The sequence below is a fragment of the Amia ocellicauda genome, chromosome 7 (genome assembly GCF_036373705.1).
Source record: "Amia ocellicauda isolate fAmiCal2 chromosome 7, fAmiCal2.hap1, whole genome shotgun sequence".
Lineage (NCBI taxonomy): Eukaryota > Metazoa > Chordata > Actinopteri > Amiiformes > Amiidae > Amia > Amia ocellicauda.
Genome location: NC_089856.1, coordinates 857,501 through 884,838, shown reverse-complemented (window position 1 = coordinate 884,838; position 27,338 = coordinate 857,501). Strand labels below are relative to the sequence as shown.

Genomic DNA, 27,338 nt, shown 5'->3' with positions numbered 1-27,338 from the left:
ATGGTGACAGACAGGCAATTGGAGCTTTTAATTGGCAACTATCCTTTTAATAATAAAAATAATATGATGACATCAAACAGAGGAAACAAAAGGCTGGCAATAAATGGTTAATAAAGAGCATTTGAAGAAACAATATAAAAATCAGAAGGAAGACTTGATGGATCAATACCAAGCTGGAAATTAATCACATTAATTTATCGATCAGAAGCTAAACCACAAAGCCTATGTACAGTAGTGCTTTACTGCCAGCCCCCCCCGCCTCGCGCTCTCGTAGCACCGGCTCATCTCATTCAGCCCCCCACCCTAAACTAGGCAGGCAGTCCCGAGCGTCTCATTCAAACCCCAGCAGACCTCTGTACTGAGAGTGTGCGTGCGTGTGCGTCTGTGTTTTGGTCTGGGGGTGTCTAAGAGTGTCAGTATGCATACACACAACTGTATGTGGTTGTGTATTCATGCGTGTGTGTGTGTGTGTGTGTGTGTGTGTGTGTGTGTGACTGACACTTGAACACGGGAGACTCCAGTCCTGACAAGCTACAGTTAGAGGCAACTTCACTCAGGGGCTAAATACCACAATTCAGTCTGGACTCATTAAACCACTAACTAGTTCAGTTCATAATTTGGGACCAGGGCCGAGAGCCTGCTGGACTGGACTGTCTTTGTCGTTGAGTTATACTATATAAATATATGAAGAGGAGCTGAAATAAAATCTTTTAAAGACTATAATCCAATAACATTGTCTGTGTCCCAGAACCATACCCCCCCCCACACCCCAGTCAAACAGTGAAACATCATCAGCAATCATATTGAAGAGTAACAACCAAAAATGAAGGAGAGCGATGTGTCCAGAGTGTCTCTACATCCCTTTACTCAAGAAGACATGAACGCAGGAAAAAAAAAAGGCATAAAAAAAAGGTTTAAAATTACAAGTTTAACAGAGAAATTAAGATCACGTTTAGCTAGCAGTTAATAGAAGTTAATAACAATTACAATTATAATAGTCTTTATAATCATCATAATAGTCTCCGCCATTTTATAAGTACATGTAGTTATATAGCAGGCCTGCCGAGCCCCCCGGCCCCCCGCCAGGTCTCTGGTTGAAGGCAGCACTTTGGAGAGCGCCGGAGCGGCCGCGCTGAGGGAGCGAGGGGACCTTAGTGTGTGTGTGCGTGCATGCGTGTAAGTCTGATTGGGTGATTAGTTTGAGAGACTGTAACACACAGTCCTGAAGGAACCGACAGACGTGGCCAGAGAGGTCGTCCCCTCCGGGTATTGCTTCTCACAGGTGGGAGAGGTTCCCAACAGAGGCCACAGTCCCCCCCAGCAGAGACGGACACACAGACACGCACACACACACACACACGCACACACGCACACACGCACACACTCGCACTCTCTGGCCTTATTGACTGTAAGGGTCTCCTGCAGCTGTGTGTTTGGGTGTGCTCAGTATTTGTGCCGTATGTTAGCTCTCCCTGCTCCATCCCTCGCTCAGCACCCCCCCGCTCCCGTAACACACTGACCCGCCTCCGTCCACAGCTACAGCCCCCCCCCACAAACACTGCAGGCCCGTGTGCGTTTCCTCCCTACTGTCGTTCACATTTAAAACCCACTTCACAGAACTGTACAAAAAGTTAAAACCGCACCCCGGGGACAGAGACACGCTGGGGGGGGGGGCGCTAGTGTCTCTCGTTCCACAGTTACGAGCATTGGACCCATGGGGGGGGCGGAGCTCTTTGGAGGAGAGTTTAAAAACACTTTCAGAACAACCAGGCAGGAGAGAGAGAGAGAGAAGGAGACACAGGCCCTCGGAGCAGCAGCTGTCTGGTTCGGTGACCCTGACCCCTGACCCCTGCCTGTCAGCCCCAATCACGTAGCAATCCTGTACCGTCTGCTCTGGACACCATCTCCCTCCCTCTCTCACTACATAAATATCTATCTATACCGCAAAGCCCCGGACATGCACCCCTCACCTCCACACACTCTCTCACTCACACACACATACACACATTTCTGTCGCCTACATCATACAGAGGGGGTTAGTGCTTTCGGGGACGGGGGCTACACGGCCTGTGCGGGGGGGGCCAGGGGCGGGGGGGTGGGGGGTGCGGTCACGGGGACTGGGGGCGGGGACGGGGGGGGGACGGGCGCCGGGTCGGGGGTCTCGGGTGGTGCGGGGGGGGGCTCCGGTTTGCCAAAGTTCATGTCCAGGATGTGTTGCTGCAGGTGGTGCACCCAGTCCTCCTGCACCGAGAGAGGGCCCTGGAACTCCACCTCACAGAACCTGAGACACAGAGAGACAAGACTGTTCATTCACTGCGAGACGCATCGTGTGTTTGAACTATATATACATTTACTTTAATTTCAATACATCTATACAGATGGGTGACAAATTAAAGGAAAACCCACATACAGTGTCTCAGTGAGGTGTTGGGCACCACGAGCCCCAGAACAGCTTCAGTGCTCTTGGCACAGATTCTACGAGTCTCTGGACTCTACTGGAGGGATGGACACCATTCTTCCAAAAGATATTCCCTCATTTGGGGTTTTGATGATGGTGGAGGAGAGCGCTGTCTAACACGTCGGTCCACAATCTCCCATAGGTGTTCAATTGGGTTGAGATCTGGTGACTGAAGGCCAGAGCATATGATTCACATCATTTTCACACTCATCACACCATTCAGTGACCCTCGTGCCCTGTGGATGGGCATTGTCATCCTGGAAGAGACACTCCCATCAGGACAGAAATGTGTCACCATAGGATAAAGGTGATCACTCAGAATAACTGCGTCATGATTTCCAGTGACCCTTCCCTCTAAGGGGACAAGTGGACCAAACCATGCCAGGAAAATGACTCTCACAGCATAACAGGGCCTCCGGACCCCCTCACTGTAGGGTCCAGCAGTCAGGCCTGTCCCGTTCTCTTGGTGTCCCACACATGCACTCGCCCACTTGTCCAGAACACGAGCCAGTTGAGCGTCTGTGACTGAAGCTCCTGCCATTCGTGCCCCAATAGTGACCCCTCTTTCACAGTCACTGAGATCCTTTCCTCTTGCCATCTTGATCCAACTTGAGGTCAGCTGGGCTGCTCAGCATTTGTATACATGCACAGAGCATGATGGGATGTTAATTGCTTAATTGTGTCATGCAGTACAGCTGTTTGGAGGCATCTGCATTCGTTATATTCCTCCACTCATTTGTTTTTCCTGTTATCTGTCACCCGTCTGTATGTGTAAATAACTGATACATTTTAAAGGATGTATTTATATATTTTTTCAACTTTACTATAATTATTATATAAGTTTCTCTTGTTATTCAGTTTTATTGTGTAAAAACTGCTCTGGCAACACAATGCTAGTCCAGTCTGTCAATAAACTAAATTGGAATTATAATCTGAGAGAGACTCACCGGCACTTGAGTGAGTAGATGTTTCCCACCAGTTTGACCAGCGGGGTGGAGGGCGGTTTGGGCACCAGGGCGGGCACGGTGCGGGTGCGTGGGGGCTGGGGGGGTCGCATCTGGGACTCCCCCCCGTCACCGTGGGCCGGGTGCTTCGGGGGCCTCCGCTCGAACCCTGACGGACGGACAGACAACTCAGCAAGCTTTCCAAGGCACGTGACGCGTGTATCCTGTAATCGTTGCTTTGTCAATATTGTATCAGTCAGTCACGCCAAACTGAACTGTGCTGCCTGGGCGGAGCAGTGTGCGGTGCTGTGTGCGTAGTGGGATGTGCCCACTACGTAGTGTGTAGCATGTGGTGCCCTGTATGTGCAGTAATGCATGTGCTGTACACACGAGTAGCGTAAGACACAGGGCTCACCTCGGGGCGAGCGGACGTTGAGCTCGCTGCGTGCCACTTGTGCGTGTGGGGGGGGGCTGTGTGTGTGCCGGGACGGGGGCACGTTCAGCTCGGTGACCCGGGGGCCGGAGTCCTCAGGCAGGCGGGGGCTGCCCTGGCCTCCCCCACCTCGGCCCGGCCGGGGGCCCCCCCAGCCACCCGTGACCTCCCGGCTGGCCCGGCGCCCCAGGGGCGACCCCAGGGAGGAGCGCGGGGAGGACAGGGGCCGGGGGGGGCCGGGGGAGAGAGGAGACCCATCCCCAGAGGAGGAGAGCGAGCCGCCCCGGACCTGAGAGAGAGAGAGAGAGATTACCACTTACTTTAGTTAATACTTATGATCTATTATTCATTTATGTTATTAATGATAATTATTTAACACTCAGGCCCAGCCAGACAGAGACGGGCGGACCCCCGCACACCTTCTTGGGGTAGGGCCGCGCCCCCTGCAGGTAGCTGCGGTGCATCTCGGCCACCTTGTGCGGCTTGCTGCGCATCCAGGCGCTGAGGGTCTCGATGGGCGAGCCGTTCACACACCACTCCGTCACGCCGAACTGCCGAAGGTGGGCGCGGGCGTGGCTCGCCAGGGCCTTTCGGTTCTCAAAGTAGAACCCGCACAGCTCGCAGCTCGCGTCCGGGGCTGGGGGGGCAGAGAGGAACCATGAACATGAGGGCGACAGACAGACAGAGCGAGCCAAAGCCGGACAGAGAGCTGCTTCTGCCACTAGGAGCTTGGCGGATGGGGACGGGGACGGGGATGGGGACGGGGACGGGGATGGGGACGGGGACGGGGATGGGGATGGGGATGGGGACCGGATAGGGTGAACAGATCCCCCTTCCCTCTCACCTGTGTGCTTCTCCGCTCCCATTCTCCCGCGGAATGAGAACTCGGGGGGGTAGGGCTTGTGCTGCCCGCCCCCCGCAGCCCCGGCCTCGTCCTGGGGGCCCCTCTTCCCCAGCAGGAGGGTGGAGGAGGAGGAGGAAGGAGGAGAGGAAGAGGAGGCGGGGGGGGTCTGGGCTGCCGCCTTCCCGTTCAGCGAGGACAGCGAGAGCGAGGCGCCCAGCCCAGCCTTCAGCAGCCGGGGGCCGGAGTGCAGCAGCGAGAGGGGCGTCTTGCGGAAGGTCTTGGGGTGGGGCAGCGCAGCGGAGGGGTAGCCCAGGTCCTCCCAGCCCCCCAGGCTCAGCCCCCGCACGCCCGGCTCCCGCTTCACCGACACGCCAGGCTCCACGCCCTTCTTGCGCATGACCTCGCGCAGTGTGTCAATGGGCGAGCCGTTCACCGACCACTCCGTGATGCCCATCTGGCGCAGGTGCGATCGGGCGTGACTCGACAGGCCCTTGCGGTTCTCGAAGAACTCGCCGCAGAACTCGCAGCGGATATCACGGGTCGGCTCGTGTTCCGCCGGCGCTGGGGAGGGGAGGGGAGGGGGCTCGGTTTAGAGCGGGACGCGGCCGAGCCCAGAAATACAAACAGAGCAGTAATACAGTGACACACAGCCCGCCAGCACCCAGAGAAACACACAGACACAGACACACACAACACACACACAGACTGACACTCACCCAGGCTGAGGGGCATCATGCTGTCCGGAGACGCCCAGGTCCGGTGGGTCTGCAGGGAGTCTGACTGGAACACAGCCTCCCCGCCGGCACCGCCACCCCCCGGCGAGCCCAGCTCCAGCTGCACCGGCTCGGGTTTGAGCTTGGCCGCCAGCCCCGCCCCGCTGCCCGCGGTGGATGACGCCATCTTCCTGGCGGTGGGCTGGTGGGGGGACAGGGGGAAGGGCAGGCGCTTGAGGAGCGAGGAGGAGGAGAGGGAGCGCGAGGGGACGTCTCTGTCCCGCCCCCCACCCAGGGACGGCGAGGCGGACTTGGGCAGCAGGGGTCTCTTGGAGTGGCCGAGGCCGGCGGGGGGCGTGGCCGGAGGGGGGGGCAGCACGCAGGGCAGCCCGCGTCTCTTGATGACCTCGCGCAGCGTGTCGATGGGCGAGCCGTTCACCGACCACTCCGTGATGCCCATCTGGCGCAGGTGCGAGCGGGCGTGACTCGACAGGCCCTTGCGGTTCTCGAAGAACTCGCCGCAGAACTCGCAGCCGATCTCCTTCACCGGCTCGCCTGGGAGAAAGAGGGAGAGAGAGATTCATTGCTCGTCTCCTCCATAACAAGAGAGCCGTCGAATTGAGATGAACCTCGCCTCGAACACACAGACTGCGGACGGTGATCATAGTAGAAAGAACAGCAGTCCAATCAGGACGATGCGAGACACAGTCTGTTCTGCTCACTCGGATACTGACACCAGCATCAGTGAACACATGAACACATTCAAAAATACCACTGCGGCCAAAAATACACAGCCACAGGCACACACTAGGGCTGTGCGATATGACGATATATATCGTATGACGATAGAAAAACGTCTATCGTTTCATATTATGCTATATCGTTTATATCATGGTGTCGCAAATCGCAATCTTTACGGCAGTATTTTTCGTCATTAGGACGCTTTGCGTTCTTCCGGTTCTTCCACACGTGTCGGATGCGGCAAGAAATGAGCATCAGAAACACAGACAGACATGAGGAGAGAGAAGTGACACACAATAACCAACACAACCAAGAGATACTTTAATGCACAAGCGCACACGTTGCACCCCGCTCTCGTCGCCGGGCTGAACTCGATCTGCAGGCACCCCCACCCCCGCTAATTTAGACTGATATTATTTGTATAAAAATAATAATAACATTTGTTTGCATTTTAATAAATTGGAAAGCAATGCAAACACATGCAGAAAGTATCATTTTCTTTTTATTAAGATGGTGAAGTGGTTATTACTATTATTATTATAATAAATATTTTGTATTAACAACGTGCTGTACTGGTAAGTAGAATCGAAACGGGACAGTCAGAGGAAAAATGTCTCCGTCTAGCAGATGTTAATGCGCCAGTATAAACCCGGCTGTGCTAAATCTACCTGAATCTGTACCTTACAGCGCATGTGTTGCGTGATCACTGTTACTTGTGTTATTGTTGTTATGTGACAGTAAATCATACTGTGTATATGTACACTCACCTAAAGGATTATTAGGAACACCATACTAATACTGTGTTTGACCCCCTTTCGCCTTCAGAACTGCCTTAATTCTACGTGGCATTGATTCAACAAGGTGCTGAAAGCATTCTTTAGAAATGTTGGCCCATATTGATAGGATAGTATCTTGCAGTTGATGGAGATTTGTGGGATGCACATCCAGGGCACGAAGCTCCCGTTCCACCACATCCCAAAGGAGGGGCCTAAAGTGTGCCAAGAAAACATCCCCCACACCATTACACCACCACCACCAGCCTGCACAGTGGTAACAAGGCATGATGGATCCATGTTCTCATTCTGTTTACGCCAAATTCTGACTCTACCATCTGACTGTCTCAACAGAAATGGAGACTCATCAGACCAGGCAACATTTTTCCAGTCTTCAACTGTCCAATTTTGGTGAGCTTGTGCAAATTGTAGCCTCTTTTTCCTATTTGTAGTGGAGATGAGTGGTACCCGGTGGGGTCTTCTGCTGTTGTAGCCCATCCGCCTCAAGGTTGTACGTGTTGTGGCTTCACAAATGCTTTACTGCATACCTCGGTTGTAACGAGTGGTTATTTCAGTCAAAGTTGCTCTTCTATCAGCTTGAATCAGTCGGCCCATTCTCCTCTGACCTCTAGCATCAACAAGGCATTTTCGCCCACAGGACTGCCGCATACTGGATGTTTTTCCCTTTTCACACCATTCTTTGTAAACCCTAGAAATGGTTGTGCGTGAAAATCCCAGTAACTGAGCAGATTGTGAAATACTCAGACCGGCCCGTCTGGCACCAACAACCATGCCACGCTCAAAACTGCTTAAATCACCTTTCTTTCCCATTCAGACATTCAGTTTGGAGTTCAGCAGATTGTCTTGACCAGGACCACACCCCTAAATGCATTGAAGCAACTGCCATGTGATTGGTTGGTTAGATAATTGCATTAATGAGAAATTGAACAGGTGTTCCTAATAATCCTTTAGGTGAGTGTACATAAGTTTAAAAATAGCTGGCGTTACAATAGTTTTAATAAATCTTAAAGGCGGGGTGCCTTATCCCAGGGATTTTATATAGAACAATTATCCGTATTATATTAGGATGGTACAGCAGCTCCCGTCTAAAAACAGTCCGTATTCAACAATGTCTCAAAAATTATGTATTAGAGAAAAAGTGAACATCATAATGCTTACACGTTTCGACTTATCTTCCTCAGAGCACATATATACACTCACCTAAAGGATTATTAGGAACACCTGTGAAAAGGGAAAAACATCCAGTATGCGGCAGTCCTGTGGGCGAAAATGCCTTGTTGATGCTAGAGGTCAGAGGAGAATGGGCCGACTGATTCAAGCTGATAGAAGAGCAACTTTGACTGAAATAACCACTCGTTACAACCGAGGTATGCAGCAAAGCATTTGTGAAGCCACAACACGTACAACCTTGAGGCGGATGGGCTACAACAGCAGAAGACCCCACCGGGTACCACTCATCTCCACTACAAATAGGAAAAAGAGGCTACAATTTGCACAAGCTCACCAAAATTGGACAGTTGAAGACTGGAAAAATGTTGCCTGGTCTGATGAGTCTCGATTTCTGTTGAGACATTCAGATGGTAGAGTCAGAATTTGGCATAAACAGAATGAGAACATGGATCCATCATGCCTTGTTACCACTGTGCAGGCTGGTGGTGGTGGTGTAATGGTGTGGGGGATGTTTTCTTGGCACACTTTAGGCCCCTCCTTTGGGATGTGGTGGAACGGGAGCTTCGTGCCCTGGATGTGCATCCCACAAATCTCCATCAACAGCAAGATACTATCCTATCAATATGGGCCAACATTTCTAAAGAATGCTTTCAGCACCTTGTTGAATCAATGCCACGTAGAATTAAGGCAGTTCTGAAGGCGAAAGGGGGTCAAACACAGTATTAGTATGGTGTTCCTAATAATCCTTTAGGTGAGTGTACATATATACTGTATATGTATATATACACATATACATGTGTGTGTATATATATATTTATGTATATATGTGTGTGTGTATATATCTCCCATAACAACATAACACACGTAATAGTAATCACACAACACTTGCCCTGTAATGTGTTGCATTTTCCTTATAATTACCATGACAGCCTGCATGTAGTATTTGTTAGTTTTGCTTATTGAAGGATTAACGAAATACTTGTAGTTTGAATGTCTTTGGTCTTATTTTGTGGCTTGATTGGATAAAAACAAGAAATAGTGAGATAAATATCGTGTATTGCCCAAACTTCTAGAAATAGAGATTATTTTTAAGTCATATCGCCCAGCCCTAGCACACACACACCGAGAGACACATAGAGAGATACACAGACCCACACCGAGAGAGACAGTGTAAAAGACACTGTATACTATGTATACATATATAGTTCCAATTCATGCAGAACTGTTTTGTAAATGTTGTGTTCGATGTATATTAATGTATGTAATGTCTGTAAACTTGTGTGTATTGTATGTATACAGTATTATTGCCCACTGCACTGTTCTATGTTTTGCAGTGGAACCCCCTGTACTTGCTTTGGCAAAATGGGTGTAACCTTGTCATGCCAATAAAGCTCTTTTTGAATTTGAATTTTTAATTTGAATTTGAGACAGCGAGACAGACAGAGAGATAGAGAGAGAGACACACACACACACAGGCCTCACCGTGGTTGATGGGGGTGAGCTCCCCTCCGCTCATCCTGTACACCTGCATGGAGGCCTTGTCTGCGGAGGCTGGGGGGCGGGGGCGCTTTGAGGGGGGGGGCAGGAGGGCAGCAGCCTTGACCCCCGAGGAAGAGGAGGACGAAGACGATCCCAGCCCGGCCTGAGAGGAGGAGGGAGTTTTGTGCAGAGCGGCGGACGAGGGGCGCTTGAGCGCAGAGGCGGCGGGGGGCGGCAGGGCGGCGTCGTGCTGCAGGTGCTTGAAGTCCTCGGTCTTGATGAGCTGGTTGAGGTAGTCGATGGGCGAGCCCTTGGTCTCGGCGTCCACCACCCCGATGTGGCGCAGGTGGGCGCGGGCGTGGCTGGACAGGCCCTTGCGTGTCTCGAACCACGCGCCGCACAGCTGGCACACGATGTCCTTACTGCCCTCCGCCTCCACCGCTGAGAGGGAGGAGAGGAGAGGAGGAGAGAGAATTAAAAAAGTGTACAGCCTATTTAACAGATTAAACACTATTGCAGTAGTGTTGTCACGATACCAGCATTTTGACTTTGATACGATACCAGTTTTAGTATCACAATACTCGATGCCAAAACCAAAAATACAACACCGTATTAAATAACATGGTCTATGTGGACTCCTCACTTTCTCCATCCAAACAGTGTGGGGAAGCAATAAAAAAGGCAAACACAATGCTGGGGTATATTGTCAAAAGTGTAGAATTGAGAACAAGGGCAGTGATGTTCAGACTGTACAATGCACTAGTTAGAGCTCATCTGGATACTGTGGACAGTTCTGGGCTCCACACTTCAAGAAAGATATCGCTGCTCTAGAGGCAGTTCAGAGGAGATCAACCAGACTTATTCCAGGTCTGAAGGGAAAGTCCTACTGAGAGACTGAGGACCTGAACCTTTTCACCCTGGAACAGAGGAGACTACGTGGGGACTTGATCCAAGTCTTCAAAATCATGAAAGGCATCGACCACATCAAACCAGAGGAGCTTTTCCAGATCAGCAGGGACACACGCACCCGGGACACAAATGGAAATTGGGCTTCAAGGCATTCGAGACAGAAAACAGGAGACACTTCTTCACACAGAGAGGCGTCACAATCTGAACAAACTCCCCAGCGATGTGGCTGAAGAGACAATTTGGGAACATTCAGAAACAGACTGGATAGGATCCTTGATCACTTAGTTATTAATGGACACCAAACGAGTACGATGGGGCGAATGGGCTCCTCTGGATTGGACACTGTCTTATGTTCAGAATATAATCTCTCACACAAGCAGGTAATTTGTTACAGAAAAGGGAATTACACATTAATTGAATAAGAAACACAGCCGCCAACATTTTTCAGTGAAAAATAAATATTTAAAATTCCATGCTAAGGAATCACAAAAGCTGAAGCATTGCTGAACAGTCACTCCTTCCACTGCCTGCACAATCCAAATCACACTGAAAACAAGGTGAATTAGACAGATGTTTTGTTGGGGTTAAACAGAAGCCTAATTTCAGAAGCTCAGTTTTTTTGTATTGCGTCTCTTGCATGCGACTGTGTTACTGCCGTCTTTATTGCTGTGCGGGTCTGAAAAAGCTCATTCTATAGATCTATCTAGCACTTTTATTGTCATCAATATGTTTTTGTCTGCGTAGTAAGCGCAGTTATTATATTCTAATCTACACTGATATGCTCACTCTCGCCGATTCAGAGAAATTACTAGAGCGACTCGATTCTCTCAGTCATGAGACGCGAGACACTGGACTGAAGGATCGAAATTCTAGTATCGAACAGTTCCGTTTCTTTAGTATCGAAAACGTATTGAATTTTCGGAATACTGTGCAACACTAATTTGCACACTCACTCTCATTCGCTCTCACACTCGGTCCAGCAGCAGCACTTACTGAGGTTGAGAGGGGCGTCCGTGTCCTGGGGGGCCCAGAATGGTTTGGCCGTAGAGGAAGAGGAGGATGAGGAGGAGGACGGTGGTGGAGGTGGTGGGGGGGCAGCAGCAGGGGCAGCCGTCTTCTTAGCCCCACCCCGGTCATGATCGAGGGAGCGCAGGGGAGAGGAGGCTGGGAGGAGGGAGGAGATGGGAGCCTTGCGGAGGAAGGGAGAGAGGGAGCGCGTCTTCAGGCCTGAGGAGGAGGAGGAAGAGGCAGAAGGGGCGGAGGAGGAGGCAGAGGGGCCGGCCTTGGTCTGCGCCTGAGTGGAGGCAGGGACTGGGGTGAGAGGGGGAGGCTTTTTGTCCTCTGTGCTTTCAGGGGGTGCCTTTTCTTTCTTGGGGGGCTGACCGGAGGAAGAGGCTGCAGCCTGTTGTTGTGGCTGCTTGCGGGAGGAGGAGAGTGCCGCAGTGGAGGGAGCGGAGGGAGAGGGGGACGGGGACGGGGAGGAGGAGGAGGTGGAGGGGGGGGTGAAGGAGCCGTGCGGGCCCCCCCCCTGGCGCGTGAGCTCGTACAGCAGGTCAATGGGCGCCCCGCTGCTCTCCGACTCGGCCACACCCAGCTGGCGCAGGTGGGAGCGGGCGTGGCTGGACAGGCCCTTGCGCGTCTCGAAGGAGGTGCCACACACGGCACACTGCAGCAGACTGGAGGCTGGGGGGGCAAGGAGAGGAAGAGGGAGAGGAAGACAGTGGGGACGGAGACGGAAGGGAGGAACAGAGGTGCAGAAGGGGAATGAGAGAGAGAGACGGGAGAGAGCAGCCGTTAGAAATAGCCCATTCTGAAGAGCTGCACTGTGGGTTTCTCTTTCACATCCTCCCTCTCATCCCTCCCTTCTCTCTCACCCCTGGTGTCAGGCTCGTCTCGAGCAGGGGGGGGGTCTGGCTGCTTGCTCGCCGTCTCTCCTGGGGGGGGCACCGTCAGGCTCCTTTTCCCCTGCGCAGGGGTCACGACCTCCACCGCGGGCATCTCGTCTTCCACCGCACCTGAGAGGGCAGGGGGGTCAGAACGGGTACGGCACACCGCACACTATACTGCAGTATACTATGCTATACTCTGTTTGATGTGCTGTATTATTATTATTATTATTATTATGAATGTCTTGCCAGATGCCCTTATCCAGGGAACTTACAGGATACAAGAGCAAAACAAAAGTGCACAAATACAGAGCAAAGTTACAAATCAGGCATAACAAATTACAGGCTCAAAATTACAGAAGGGCAGCTAAAATACAGTTATTATTGAACACAGGTCCTACACCCTCGTTCTGATAGCTAACAAGTGCAGACGATGCGCTGAAGTCACAGTCAGAGCTCAGGGCAGAGGGGAATCACAGATGAACAGGACTAGCGATGTGAGGAAGCAATTTAATGAAACCATTACATAAAATTACAGAGAGCTGAACCACTCAAGGGAATAAACCGCTGAATTACAGGTACGCTCTGGACATGTTGTTACACCACTTAAGGGACAGGTTGGGAAAGGAGCAGCTCTGGATGAAGGGGAGTTTAGTCTACTGTACTATACTGCAATGTACTGTAAAGATATTACACTGTACTGTAGTCAGACTTGGGCTGAACTGCATTTTCAATGTGAACTCCAAAATACGCAGGCCTGCACAAAACCTGGGTCTTGAGGAGGTCGCACAATCTGTTTTTCGGACAGTCGTGTCTGTGCTGTAAGTGCAGGGGATGGTTTCACTTTGCGTATTGTGCGCGGTATAATATTGACTTTCATGGCCACATCGGTGACAACTTGTTGCAAAGGGCACTACAGTAAATGCTAAAACAATACTGATTGGTTAATTGATTGATTGATTAATTGATCGATCATGAACTACCATTAAGTAACGGTACGTTGTGTGGCATTAAATAACATAATTCAATTAAAATAACCACACACACACACACACACACTTGTCGTTGAGTGATTTATCGTGACGCTGGGGGGTGCAGCGGCGTCAAGTGCCCCCCAACCCCGCACACACACCTTTAATTGTTTATGTAAAACGCAAACCACGCACAACCCTGACTCTCGCGTATCTCAACAAACAAGACCGACCTGAATGGATAGTAATCTGACAAGATCTGAAAACAGGGCCTGTCCTCGTCTGTGCAACAAGGAAACACGGAGCGATGCCCGGCGCCGGTCTCCGCGCAGGACAGTGTCAACACCGACGGGCGAAACACGGATATCCCCCCGAGCGACGCCTTTGTTTACCACACACCGCGGGTGGGAAAAGGACGAGCATCCCCCACCCGGGAACAAGATCGGAATCTGAGGAGGGGATGACAATGACATCACAGTGCCGTGCGTTCTGTCGTCCATCTAAACTCACTGCGTGAACTAGCGCCCTGTTCTGCGCGGGGTGCGACTGTTGTTGTTTTAATGAACAGACAAAATGGTGAGATTCCCCCACGCGTGTGATTTGACGATTTCCTTTCGGTGCAGGCGGGTGTCTAACCCGTGCTCTGGGACGGCTCTGCTGGGCTTCGCGGGGCCGGAGACGGATCCTGTCCGTTAAGATGGACCCTTTCAATGGGAATCGATCACGTATTGGTAAACAACCCCTCTCAGCCCCCTCCTCCCGGGCCTCTCCAGCAGCCCCCCAGCCGCCGCGCTGTCCGGGCCGTGCCCCCCGGGGTTAGGGACCCCTCACTCACCGTTCAGAAGGGACTCGGTCTTCGGGCTGCGCTCTATTGTTTGTGTGCGGGTCTGCGGGGAGGCGGTGGCAGCGGCCATTTTGGTCCGTCCACATGCACAGCCCTGGCCAGGCGTGACCAATCGAGCAGAGCGGGGAACGCAGACGCGCAGGCGCGACTAATCGACTACAGAGCGCCACAGACTGCACAGCGACTCCCCTCTTGCGCTTGGTTGTTTACATTTTTATATTTTATTGGGTTTATTTATTAACTTGTGTATTACTAAATTATTTAAGACATTTCACAGCATATGAATTGCCATATTATTATTATCATAATCGATATTCAAGTTGAATCAAGAAAACAAAATGTGTAATTGTTTACTGTGCTGGGTGACCTAAAACACACGCATTGCTTAACGAATAAATACACATCAGACAGAAGACAGATCAATGTGTGAGTGAGTCGGTTATGTCGAAATATAATTGCACAAGCAGGCAAACGCTGGGCTGGTATTCAGAGTCCGATTTCATTGCCCCCCCTTTCCACACTAGTATAACTATATAACTATATTTCGCACGTTTGCACGCAATCTCCCCCCCCCGTCTGCATCCACTAATCTCCCCATTTTGTACCAAATTCAGCCCCCGTTTCCTCTGGTTTCCCCCGAGTCGTCTACACAATTAGCCCACAAAATGTAACCAATCTGCCCGAAATGTTACCCCAGTTTGCACTGAATAATTTGCCCCAGAATGCCCCAACACTGAGCTCCCGTCACCTACCTGTGAGTGCGCTGGGGCTGCCCTCCTGTGTCCAGACTGCAGCGGGAGTGGCAGCAGAGGCAGAAGAGGAGGAGGAGAAGTGGGAAGGCAGCTGAACAGGAGCAGGGACAGAGAGAGGAGGAGGAGAGGAGAGGAGAGAGAGGGTGCTTGTAGCGGCAGCAGCAGCAGTAGCTCCCCCACTCCCCAGCAGCATCTCAACCTCACCCTCTGAGAGCGGGCGGTCGGCGGGCGAGGGGTCGTCCCCGGGGCTCTGGGGGTCCCGGAGCAGGGCGAGGTCTGGCCGGCTGGAGAACAGCTCCCGCAGGATGTTGATGGGCGACACGGTCACCTCCCAGTTGGTGATGCCGAAGTCCCGCAGGTGGGCGCGGGCGTGACTGGACAGCCCCGCCCGCGTGTCAAACCCGGCGCTGCAGAACTCGCAGCGCATCAGGCTGAATGTGTCCGGGTCAAAGTTCGCCACTGAGGAGCGGGGTGGGGTGGGGTGGGGTGGGGTGGGGAGGGGAGGGGAGGGTGCAGAAGGAGAGAGAGGGAGGGAAGGGGGAGAGAGAGGAGGTCACTTCTGCATTTCCTCCCTTTCTTTCAAGCATGAATCCCACTCCCCCCCACACACTCCTCCATCCCCTCTCCCTCCCTCACCTTTCTTCTTCTTTTTCTGGTAGGAGAACTTCCTCTCGATGGCATTGACCTCCTCGGGCGAGATGAAGTGGCGCACATTGTAGCTGACGCCCACGCGGTTCAGGTGCCCACGGACGTGGTTGGCCAGGCCGATGCCGTTGTGGAAGCGGTCTGGGCAGTACGGGCACTTCCTCTCCACGCTGCGCAGCGCTGACGCCTCCGAGCCCGCGGCCTCCCCCTCCCCATCCTCCTCCTCCTCCTCCAGGAAGAACATTCCCACCCCCTCTTCTCCTTCATCTTCTTCTTCTTCCTCTTCTTCCTCTTCTTCTTCCTCCTCGTCTTCCCCCCTCCCTCCCTTGGCTTTCCTAGGGGAGCAAGTGGCCAAGAGGTGCTCCAGCAGAGGAGGAGAGAGCCCTGAAGAGGAGGGAGGAGGGGTATTACTAGACACTCTAGAGGCAGTTCAGAGGAGAGCAACCAGACTTATTCCAGGTCTGAAGGGAATGTCCTACTGAGAGACTGAGGACCTGAACCTTTTCACCCTGGAACAGAGGAGACTACGTGGGGACTTGATCCAAGTCTTCAAAATCATGAAAGGCATCGACCACATCAAACCAGAGGAGCTTTTCCAGATCAGCAGGGACACACGGACCCAGGGACACAAATGGAAATTGGGCTTCAAGGCATTCAAGACAGAAAACAGGAGACACTTCTTCACACAGAGAGTAGTCACAATCTGAACAAACTTCTCTCATTAACATGCAAATCAATTTATAACTTTTTTGAAATGCGTTTTTCTGGATTTTTTTGTTGTTATTCTGTCTCTCACTGTTAAAATACACCTACCATTAAAATTATAGACTGATCATTTCTTTGTCAGTGGGCAAACGTACAAAATCAGCAGGGGATCAAATACTTTTTTCCCTCACTGTACCATATTTAAACAATGGCAATTAAAACAATAATCATCTCAATAATGGTTAGTCGATTAAATAAACATGTATGAATCCTAATGTGCCCAGTTGAGCAGGTAATTAACGCACAGTCACTAGGTGAGTAACTGGACCCTGGCGCTGCTCACTCACCCCTGTCTTGCTCAGGGTCCGGGATGGGCTTCGAGCTGGGGGCCGGGGGGGCAGAAGGGGGCCGGGGCCCGAAGGTGAAGGTCTCCATGACCACCAGGGGCACCTGGTGTGTGAGCTGGGCCCGCTGCCCCCCCGACAGGCCCGGGCCGGCCGCCGCCCCCTGCAGGCTGGCCGAGAAACTGCACTTCACCTGCACCGCAGACCGAGGGACCGGCACCAGCGCTAGAGGAGGGGGGGGGGGCAGCAGATTAATTAATATTAATATTAATTGAATAGTAATTGAAATATTTAAATAGTTATTCAACACACAATTGAATCATAATTGGACTGGGATATGTAATTGAATGGTAACTGAAATATGTAAATAAGCATTTGTTTAAATGTATTTCAATAATAATTAAACAGCTACTTACATAGTCATTTGCATGCATAACTGCAGAGTAAGTTAAATCCAATAATTAAATCCTTGATTGACCACAGTGATGACATCAGCACCCCTGCCATCACACCGGCGCACCCTCACACACATCACACAGGGCTGCTCACCTAGGCAGCAGGGGCCAGCGGCCAGGCGGGCTGGTTCTGACCCAGCTGCGGAGCAGGGGTCCTGGGTCTGGGACTGGGTCTGGTTGTCCTCTGTCTGTGGTCTGGGCCAGATCTGGTTCTGAGGTGCCCCCTCTCTCTCCCTCCCCCCGGCCGAGGGGCCCCAGTGCCGGTTCCCGATGCTCTTGAAGGCGACGTCTCTGCGGCGGGGGGGCGTGAGGGTCGGGCTGGGGCTGGGGCTGGGGCTGGGGCTGGGGCTGGGGGCCACGGGGTGGTAGGAGCCCCCCTTGCAGGCAGTGGGGAGACCTGCACTCAAACCCCCGGTCAGAGCCACACCCGGGCCCCCGCTGGGGACTGGGGAGGGTGGGGATCGGGGGGTCTGCCTGCAGCCCGGCTGAGTCCAAGCAGAGTGGGAGAGGGCGGGTGGGGCTGGGTAGTCGTGACTGGTCCCTGGCGGCCCCCCCACCAGGGCCCCTGGGTCCCAGGCTGGCGGAGGGGGAGGGAGGGGGCAGGGCTGTGAGGAGGAGGAGGAGGGAGGGTGGCAGTACAGCAGGTGCTCAGATAGGCCGCTCTGACTGGCGCTGCTGAAGCCGCAGAGTTGGCACCTGTGGGGCCCCGGGAGCGGCAGGGGGAGGGGCAGCCGGTAGAGGCTGGAGGGGCCATGGCGGTGCTGGTGGGGCCCCCCCCCTCCGCGCGGGCGCCGGCTGTTGCGCTCCTTGATGTGCATCTTGGCGTGCTCCACGTACACGCCCGACGAGTCCGTGCCGAAGTCACACTTGGGGCAGCGCAGCCGGGGGGGGGAGGCCGCGGAGGGGGCGGCGGGGGAGGAGGTGCCGCCCCCCCCCTCTGCACCGCCCCGTCCTGCCCCCCCGTCCTGGTTCAGTTTGCGTATCTCCTCCAGGATCTTCTCTCGGGACTCCTGGTGCTGGCGGCGGTGCTGGCCTAGGCTGGCCCGGCCCTCGAGCTCCCACCCACACTCCTTGCACACGAACTTCTGCCCCGCCCCCCCCGCCCCGCCTTCCCGTGCCCCCGCTGCTGCGCCCCCCCCGCCGCCGCGGCCCCCCCACTGGCAGTGCTGCAGCATGTGCTCCTGCAGGTGCACCTGTTTCTTGAAGTAGATGCTGCACTCCACACAGGTGAACACAGCTGGCTCCTCGCAGCCCAGCGCTGCCTGGCTCGCATCTCCTTCCTCCTCCTCCTCTTCACCCTCTTCTTCCTGCTCCACCTCCTCCTCCTCAGCCTCTCTCTCCCCCCCCATCGCCGACCCTCTGCCTCTCCTCCTCTCCCTGCACCTCCCCACCCCCTCTCTCTCTCTCTGCAAGGCTGCTGTCCTGCCCGGTCTGGGCCTGGGGCCAGACAGGGGAGCAGAACTGGACCGCGCCACTGGGCCGCGGCTCCAGGGGGGTTCCCGGTTGCGGACGGGCGGCGTCGGTTGCCCAGGGGGGGCGTTCCGGGAGCCGAGTCCAGAGAAGGGCTTGAGCAAGGCTCTCTTCCTGCGTCTGCGCTCAGTGAAGGTGCAGTGTGCCCAGGGCGCCACCGGAGGGCTCTCCGGCTCCGAGTCGGCTGGGAAGCGGTACACGTCCTCCCCCTCATCCCCGTCCCCCGCCGCGCCCTCCTGCTTTGGTTTCATTGCTCCCAGGACCCCCATCTGTCGGCCACGGTCCGGATCTGTGCTCTCCTCGCTGGCTGCTCACCGGGGAGGGGAGGGGGAAAGGTGGGGAGAATAAATCATCTCAGTAGCAGAAAAACATAGAAAAAGAGGTAAGAAATAAGTTAATTAATTAATCACAGTCAGGGCTCCCTGTTGATCTCGGTGTCTTTGGCTCCTCTGTGCGTGTGCCGGCCCGAGGAGCCACCCCGCCCCCGCGCTGGGGTCTGAGTTCTGCCCCTCCTCTACCTCCTCCTCCCCCAAGGATGGCCGGGTCTGCGGGGGCTAAGTGCTCTAGTCTGTCAGGTGCTTGGTCACCCTCACTGTCAGGCCTGGGGAGGGAGGGAGGGAGAGCAACGGAGGAAAGGGAGGGAGGGAGAGAGGAAGAGAGGGAGAGGGTCAGAGAGGAAAACAGAGTCTCATCTGCTCTCTCACCTAGACACACTCTCCTGTCAGGACACTAACACACTCATCTCACTCTAACTGTCATCTGCACCCGCTCACCTGTGTAGATTCTCGCCTGTACAGACTCTAAAATTATATTAATTATATATTCTCACCAGGACACGCTTTTATCACCTGCGAACTCTTACCTGTACACCAGTATCTCCCATACACACTCGTGCCTGCACTCGCCCTCACCTGCTTGCACTCACCTGTCTGCCCTGGGGCCCGAGCCGGGGGGCCTCAGTGGAGGCCCAGGGCTGTGTGCCGCCAGGCCGTGGGGGTTCGAAAAGTGCTGCAGCTCCTCCTCTGCCGGAGAGACGACACAGTCAACAGCAGCGCAGCCACGCGCAGCCCCCCCACCTGCACAGAGCTCACACACACTTATAATCAATTAACCAATCAAGCAGGTTGATGATCAATACCGTCCAGTGTCTCCTTCTCCGAGTCCGAGTCCCAGGCCTGCGAGGAGGGGAAGGCGGAGGGTCGCGGTTTCCTTGGACCCGCCCCCCCCAGACCACTAACCCCCCTCCGCGTGTGGCCCCCCCTCGGCTCTGGGTTCGAGTCCTCGGCAGAACTGTCTGGATCATCTGGACAGCTGGAGCTCTGAAGGGGAGACCAGGCATTATACTGCATATTACTGCAAATTATGATTTGTTTATTATGAGATGCCCTTATCCAGTATTGTACCATACTGAATATTACAGTACTGTATATTACTGTACTGCATTGTACTTTATTGTGTATTACTGTATTCAACTGTACTGTACTCTTGTATTTCTATTGAAGCTCTTCTCTAGAGGCAGTTCAGAGGAGAGCAACCAGACTTATTCCAGGTCTGAAGGGAAAGTCCTACTGAGAGACTGAGGACCTGAACCTTTTCACCCTGGAACAGAGGAGACTACGTGGGGACTTGATTCAAGTCTTCAAAATCATGAAGGGCATCGACCACATCAAACCAGAGGAGCTTTTCCAGATCAGCAGGGACACACGCACCCGGGGACACAAATGGAAATTGGGCTTCAAGGCATTCAAGACAGAAAACAGGAGACACTTCTTCACACAGAGAGGCGTCACAATCTGAACAAACTCCCCAGCGATGTGGCTGAAGAGACAATTTGGGAACATTCAAAAACAGACTGGATAGGATCCTTGATCACTGAGTTATTAATGGACACCAAACGAGCACGATGGGGCAAATGGCACACTTTCTTATGTTCTTATATTGTGCTGTACTGTTCTGTGTTGCTGTTCTTCTGTCCCATACCTGTAATGTGCGGTGCCGGGCGGCAGGGGGTGCTCCGGAGCCCTGTGCTGGTGCGCTGGGGGCGTCTGCGCAGGGGGCGGAGGCTATGCGGGGGGGGTCTCGCTGTTCCATGGGGTCGCAGTCGCCACTGACCTCCTGCCCTCTGCTCCCACACTGCCTACATAGCGTACTGTCAACCAGCCACTGCACAAGCGCACACAGGGAGAGGGAACCAGGGACACAGGGGGACACACAGAAACAGGGGGACAGAGAGACACACAAGGAGAGGGACAACGAAACAGAGACACACTATCAGGCAGGCTGAAAATCGAGTACATCTTCAGTATCAAAACATTTTTCATTACAATGCCATAATTACTATTATTATATGATTTTGTGCAATACCCCGTGCAGGTCTAATGTAATCTCCTGCTGTTCTACAGGACACCTCGGCGTGAAAGGCGCTATATACTGTTCAGCTGACTCACTGCCAGGGTCCTAGGACTACAGACGTCTTCCTGGGTTTGTCATAACTGTGAGGAATCGCAGGTGCTTAGATGAATGTGTGCGCACATTAAAATTGCTTCTGGATATCTTTTTGCTAATGTATTTAGTTATTATTAATAATTTGGGTCTAAGACGAACGGGGAAGGTAACTTTCAGAAACCTAACAGACAAACATATCCGCATGCGCCAATACGTGTACACACACACACACACACGTAAAGAAGGACACGTAATATGTTCGCCTAATATGCATACCAACACCGCTAAACCGACAAAAGTTGAACAGCGGGCGACAACAGCAATCATTTTAATGTCACCAATAATGACAACCACAATAGTGCAACTACAACTACTACTAACAACACTACTAATATCAATAATGCCACAGATGTACAGATCATAAGCATGGGTCGGGACATGCCAAGCACGAAGCAGCGGCACTGTGCACCGCCTCCTCGCCATGCCAGCGCTGCCCGCTGGGCTGTAGTGGGTCGGGATGTCCTGTGCCAGTCTGTGCGCTGGTGTGAGTGTGAGTTCATGCACTTTCCTGGGAATACCACTCACTATAAGTATGCAGAGACAGGCTGTGCTTTTGTCTCCATTGCAGCAGCACAGCACAGCCACGAATGTACTGGAAAAGCGAGACCACAATGACAACCACAACACTGATCATTATAATCACAGTCACCATCATCATCATCAAAACCATAACCGATGCCAGGTAACCCGCAGCCACAGTCCTGTCTACGCTGATAATGCACTGAACTGCAGTATGCGATGGTATGCAACAGTCGGGCTTGTTCTTGTTTCAGTAGATCTCGCATTGGTGTAAACAAGCTTTTGCAAGGAAGACAAAATCGCAAAAAACGCCCCTTTTTCCCGGACGGGTTGCCAGCGGTACTCACGGGAGGATAGGCCCGGGTTCGAGAGTTACGTCCTGTCCTGAGCCGTTTAAACAGCCCCGAGCCTCATGCCTCTATCCTGTGTGTGTGTGTGTGAGAGAGAGAGAGAGAGAGAGAGAGAGAGAGAGAGTCAGACAGTCAGGCGCTGTGTGTGAGTGTGTGTGTGTCGCTGGTATTTAGCTGTCACTGCCGGCCGCGATCGTCTCCCCTCGGCTGTTCGCTGAACGGAGCGGCGCGCCTCCATGATGCTGTTTTCCCCTCGCTGGACGTCGCAGAGTCGGGGAGGGGGAGAGAGGGAGAGCACGGCGCCTGAGATCCGCCATGTTGGGTGTACCCAGAAAAAAACCTAATAAAGTTTTATGCTTGAATTCTTTTAATTCATGTATGTATGTTGATGTGTATGCATGTGTCTTTGTATGTATGTATGCATGCATGTATCTAATATGTTATGCCTTGTACTGCACTGTAGTTTTGCACTTTGTATTGCGCTTAAGTCGCGCTGGATAAGGACGTCTGCTAAGAAATAAATAATAAGAAGAATAATGTATGCACGTAAGTTTTTTATATGAATGCATGTATGTAGGTAAGTATGTATGCTTATATATAAATGTGTGTGTATATATATTTATGTGTATGTATGTACGCATGATTTATGTATGTATGTATGTAATCTCTGTCTCCATCTCCTGCTCAGTTTAATAACAGGAACGCTCTTAATTCACAACACATCCGATGATGGCAGTCTGGGGCCCCGGGTTTGCTGACTGAGAGCCCAGCGGTCAGTGCTGACCAGGCCGATGCGGGACAAGCGCGCAGGTGTGTGTGTGTCTCTTTAATGAATCCCCTGCGTGAAGACGTGTTTACCTTCCGACTTCCTCAAACAGAACGATAACAGAGAGACGCAACCAATAGCGAACGAGCTGCTGGCAGGCGAGACCTCTGATTGGCAGATAGCCAGCATTGCCTGTCCAATCAGGGGGCGAGCGTTTGCCTTCGTTCTCGGGCAGCGTTGACCAAATGACAGGCAGGTCTATAAGCCAATCATAACTGCGGCTCAGGTGTGTCCACACGCAAACATAAACAGACTAATGTGATTGACATGCCCGTCGACCAGTCGGGAGGCCCCTCTGCAGAGAGGCGGTTCTTTACCACGTTGACAACAGCTGTCGCCCAATCACAGCACAGCACTCGCACGCCGTGGATTTGATCGACGGTGAAAGCGGACCAATCCGAGCACGGCGGCCCACCGGTTGCCCAATGGGTGCGTGAGGGGGCGGTTCACGCCTTGGACATGTGCGGGGGGTGTGTGGGCCGGAGTGGGACGTACCCAGCGAGAAGACGGCAGAATGGACAGCAGCGACTATGGAGGTTAGTCGGGAAAAAATTAAATTTGCGTTGTCTTCGCTGCTCCGTTTCGGACGCGGTGAGGCTGCGGGGCGGGAGCGCTGCCGGGGGGCGAGCCGCGGCGCCACGCACTTGCGGGACACGCAGCCGTCACGCGTGTGCTCTGTGCGGGCAGTGTGGAGCTGTCAGACCCCTCAGGATCATGCATGTGCGTCAGTGTGCGACTCCGTGCCCACCAGTGTGCCCACAAACACGCACAGACACGGCCGGACAAACGCACAGCACAGGCTAGCTGGGGTGGGACTGTGCGAGGGTGTGTTGGGGACCCGGGGTATAACGTGTGCAGCCCGGCCAGGTCTCCTGTCATCAGACGCACCGGGCAAACTGTCCAAACAGCATCGTGTCACAGCGCCAGTGCCCGCGGGCCAGCGGTGTCCTGATTGATTATTATAGTATCAGTGCTGCTGTTGTAATCGTAGACATGCTGATCTGACCCGACAGATATCTTAACCCGTTCATGTTTCTTTAACTAAAAAACAAACATACATGATAGTGTCCGCATCCCAGCAGCCTCTGTCGCCCCGGCGTCACTCACCTGTCACCGCCCGGAGGATGGACGGGTTGAGTCCCGCGGCCTGATCGTGAGTATCGATTGGACCTGTGAGTCTGTCTGGGACAGGACTTCTCACCCGCGTCAGTCCATTTTGAAGCAAAATGGCCGCCTCAGATTCACTTTCCAGACACAATATTATCATTACTATAACAAGTCAGATGACGTGTGTACTTTGAAAATGTAATATTATTCATGCATTAATATTAAAATTAAAAATGTGTTTATATACATGTGATGGTAAATGTATTCTCATCATGAACTTAAAAGTTCTTGTTCTGCAGACTTGTGTAAATGTAGTGCACTGCAGAACTGACTTTAATACACATGCAATACATGCACAAATGACATATTCTTTATGAGGATTGTGTTGACAGTAATAAACGCGTCATATGAATGCTGTGATCAGAGTCGATGGCGACTGCAGACACCTGTTTATTTATGTTGTGTACTGACTGTATACTTTAGGTTCGTTAATCCATACCGCCACCTACTGGACAGTGCGGATACTGGACAAGTGTCTCCTGCCGCTGTCTCTCTTTCAGTCCGTGTGTCAGTCAGTCAGTCAGTCACACAGTAGGGACGGGTCAGTGTGTCAGTCAGTCAGTCAGTCACACAGTAGGGACGGGTCAGTGTGTCAGTCAGTCAGTCAGTCACACAGTAGGGACGGGTCAGTGTGTCAGTCAGTCAGTCAGTCACACAGTAGGGACGGGTCAGTGTGTCAGTCAGTCAGTCAGTCACACAGTAGGGACGGGTCCGTGTGTCAGTCAGTCAGTCAGTCACACAGTAGGGACGGGTCAGTGTGTCTCGGTGCTCCTGTCTCTAGTGCTCGAACCCCTCTAATGCAGCGTGTCTGTGTCTTGTGCAGACTGTGGCAACTGGACTGCCGCGGACAATGAGACCAGGGCAGAGCCGGCCTCCTCTGGTCTGTACTAGCAATTATCATCATTATTATTATTAGTAGTAAAGGTAGTAGTATTGTAATTGTTATTATAGTTATTTTGATTATTATTAACATTACTATTTTATCATTGCTTTTACTGACCAACATTTTCCTCCTCTGCAGATTCTTACACAGACACCAGTGGTTGGCAAGGCAAGTCAAAAACATTTTTTTTTCACATTCAGTGTCAGTCAGTCAGTCAGTGTCTGTCAGTCAGTCGGTATGTCAGTCAATCAGTCAGTTGGTGTGTCAGTGTATCAGTCAGTCAGTTTGTCAGTCAGTCAGTGTATCAGTCAGTGTGTCAGTCAGTCAGTCGGTGTGTCAGTCGGTCAGTCAGTGTGTTAGTCTGTCTCAGTCAGTCAGTGTGTTAGCCTGTGTCAGTCAGTCATTGTGTTGGTCAGTGTGTCAGTCAGTCAGTGAGCTGCTGACCCTTTGAAAGACACAGACAGTGGTACTCATCAAGTGGTTACTTAATAAATAGATTGATTACTTGCTTGGTTGTTGCCTAGGTTACGAGGGGTACGACTACTTCAACACGCAGCCCCCCAGCAGCAGCGCCGCTCCTCCCGCCTCCAGCGGTGCCGACCCCCCCTACGTGTACGGCAGCGGCTGGGAGGCCCCCAAAACCACGCAGCACCCGAGGGGCGGGGGCGGGGGCGGGGGCGGGGGCGGTGGGGGGCGGGCAGCTACCGAGGCGAGCGGGGCGGGAGGCGGAGGGATAGGGGGGAGTCACGGCAAACACACGGACGCACACGGACACACACACGCAGGGGGAGGCCCCAAGCACACCGAGAACCCCGACTCCATCATCGCCAAGATCAACCAGCGGCTCCACTTGCTGGCCAAGGAGAAGGGCGGGGCGGACAGCCAGGAGAGGTGAGTGACCGTCAGAGGCACGGACATACAGAGACGGGAATAACACACACGGGATACAATACACTCTCTCTCTCTGAGACTGATCCTCAGATTGGAAGCTGTAGCCATTCAGGGTAATGTAAGTAGATTACATTATTATTTTATGAACTGGTTGATGTCTAGGAAACAGAGGGTGTCGATTAGAGGTTGTTAGTGGAGTTCCACAGGGATCAGTACTAGGGCCTTTGCTTTTTCTAATCTATATTAATGATCTGGACTCTGGGATAGTTAGCAAACTTGTCAAATGTGCAGATGATACTAAAATAGGCGGCTCAGCAGATACAATCTCGGCAGCACAGGCTATTCAGAGGGACTTAGATAATATTCAGTTGTGGGCGACACCTGGCAGATGAAATTCAATGTGGACAAGTGCAAGGTAATACATGCAGGTAACAAAAATGTCCACTATAATTACACTGTGGGAGGAACAGAACTGGATGAAGTAACGCATGAGAAAGACCTAGGAGTCTACGTGGACTCCTCACTTTCTCCATCCAAGCAATGTGGGGAAGCAATAAAAAAGACAAACACAATGCTAGTGTATATTGTCAAAAGTGTAGAATTGAGAACAAGGGCAGTGATGTTCAGACTGTACAATGCACTAGTTAGAGCTCATCTGGATACTGTGGACAGTTCTGGGCTCCACACTTCAAGAAAGATATCGCTGCTCTAGAGGCAGTTCAGAGGAGAGCAACCAGACTTATTCCAGGTCTGAAGGGAATGTCCTACTGAGAGACTGAGGACCTGAACCTTTTCACCCTGGAACAGAGGAGACTACGGGGGGACTTGATCCAAGTCTTCAAAATCATGAAAGACATCGACCACATCAAATCAGAGGAGCTTTTCCAGATCAGCAGGGACACACGCACCCGGGGACACAAATGGAAATTGGGCTTCAAGGCATTCAAGACAGAAAACAGGAGACACTTCTTCACACAGAGAGGCGTCACAATCTGAACAAACTCCCCAGCGATGTGGCTGAAGAGACAATGTGGGAACATTCAAAAACAGACTGGATAGGATCCTTGGATCACTCAGTTATTAATGGACACCAAACGAGCACGATGGGGCGAATGGCCTCCTCTCCATTGGACTCTGTCTTATGTTCTTATGTTCTCTCTCTCTCTCTCTCTCTCTCCACCAGCTGTTTCAGGTTCGAGTCTTTTGAGTCCTACTCAGCCCCCAGTAACAAGGAGCTCTACAGCCCGGCCTATGACTATGCAGACGAAGGGGGGGGCGGCAGCGAGGGTTCCGGAGGCGGTGGGGTTGGCGGGGCCGAGACAGAGGGACCCTCTTATGGCCGGAGCCGGTCGGGAGGGGGGGGGCGGCGGGGACACAGGGGCCGGGGCGCGGGGGGGGGCAGCCGGGACGGGTTTGGGTCTTCCAACCACCGGGGGGGCAGGGGTGGCCCCGGGCAGTACCACCAGAACCGGCACCAGCACCGGCGCGGGGGCGGGGGCGGGTACTATCACCATAGAGAAGGGCCCCCCCAACCCCACCACCACCACCATCACCACCCTCCTAACCCTCCGCCCCCCCACTACCACCAGCCGCCCCCCCCCCATTACGGCCGCTACCCCCACGGCCCCCCCCCCTCCCCT

The 27,338-nt window shown here is 52.9% G+C and overlaps 2 protein-coding genes across 3 annotated transcripts in view; one reads left to right on the top strand and one right to left on the bottom strand.

The window, feature by feature from the left end:
- Nucleotides 1-11: 11 nt before the first annotated feature.
- Nucleotides 12-22,179, bottom strand: LOC136752449 (protein Wiz). 2 transcript variants are annotated; one of them, XM_066707773.1, is made up of 19 exons: nt 21,929-22,179; nt 20,538-20,720; nt 19,696-19,876; nt 19,483-19,579; nt 18,968-19,158; nt 18,212-18,864; nt 17,182-18,172; nt 16,636-16,857; nt 15,575-15,967; nt 14,939-15,397; nt 12,360-12,500; nt 11,479-12,168; nt 9,580-10,017; nt 5,396-5,947; nt 4,680-5,240; nt 4,255-4,472; nt 3,818-4,124; nt 3,406-3,571; nt 12-2,281 (listed from the first exon to the last, which is right to left on the bottom strand). In XM_066707773.1, exons 2-19 carry the CDS (start codon nt 20,646-20,648, stop codon nt 2,059-2,061), a joined length of 6,594 nt encoding a protein of 2,197 aa, XP_066563870.1. In that variant the 5' UTR covers nt 20,649-20,720; nt 21,929-22,179; the 3' UTR covers nt 12-2,058. The 2 variants fall into 2 exon arrangements, with proteins under 2 accessions (XP_066563870.1, XP_066563869.1); XM_066707772.1 differs by lacking the exons at nt 18,212-18,864; nt 18,968-19,158; nt 19,483-19,579; ... (1 more) ...; nt 20,538-20,720; nt 21,929-22,179 and having other exon boundaries at nt 15,143-15,397; nt 17,182-18,044.
- Nucleotides 22,180-23,218: 1,039 nt separating this feature from the next.
- The window catches only part of LOC136753422 (A-kinase anchor protein 8), a 9,829-nt gene continuing 5,709 nt past the window's right edge, over nt 23,219-27,338 (top strand). The window contains exons 1-5 of the mRNA XM_066709497.1: nt 23,219-23,293; nt 24,748-24,804; nt 24,946-24,975; nt 25,332-25,698; nt 26,882-27,338. The exon at nt 26,882-27,338 is cut by the window's right edge and continues 303 nt beyond it. Coding sequence (XP_066565594.1) covers nt 23,272-23,293; nt 24,748-24,804; nt 24,946-24,975; nt 25,332-25,698; nt 26,882-27,338 — 933 coding nt within the window. The 5' untranslated portion in view covers nt 23,219-23,271. The remainder of the gene's footprint in view (nt 23,294-24,747; nt 24,805-24,945; nt 24,976-25,331; nt 25,699-26,881) is intronic.

Bases quoted from the DNA above. Each gene is read 5' to 3' on its own strand.
- LOC136752449 (XM_066707773.1), bottom strand. From the start codon at position 20,648: ATGGAACAGCGAGACCCCCCCCGCATAGCCTCCGCCCCCTGCGCAGAC. The intron at 19,877-20,537 runs GTATGGGACAGA...TCTCCCCTTCAG, and splicing joins CCCGGCACCGCACATTACAG to AGCTCCAGCTGTCCAGATGA. The intron at 5,241-5,395 runs GTGAGTGTCAGT...TCCCCTCCCCAG, and splicing joins CATGATGCCCCTCAGCCTGG to CGCCGGCGGAACACGAGCCG.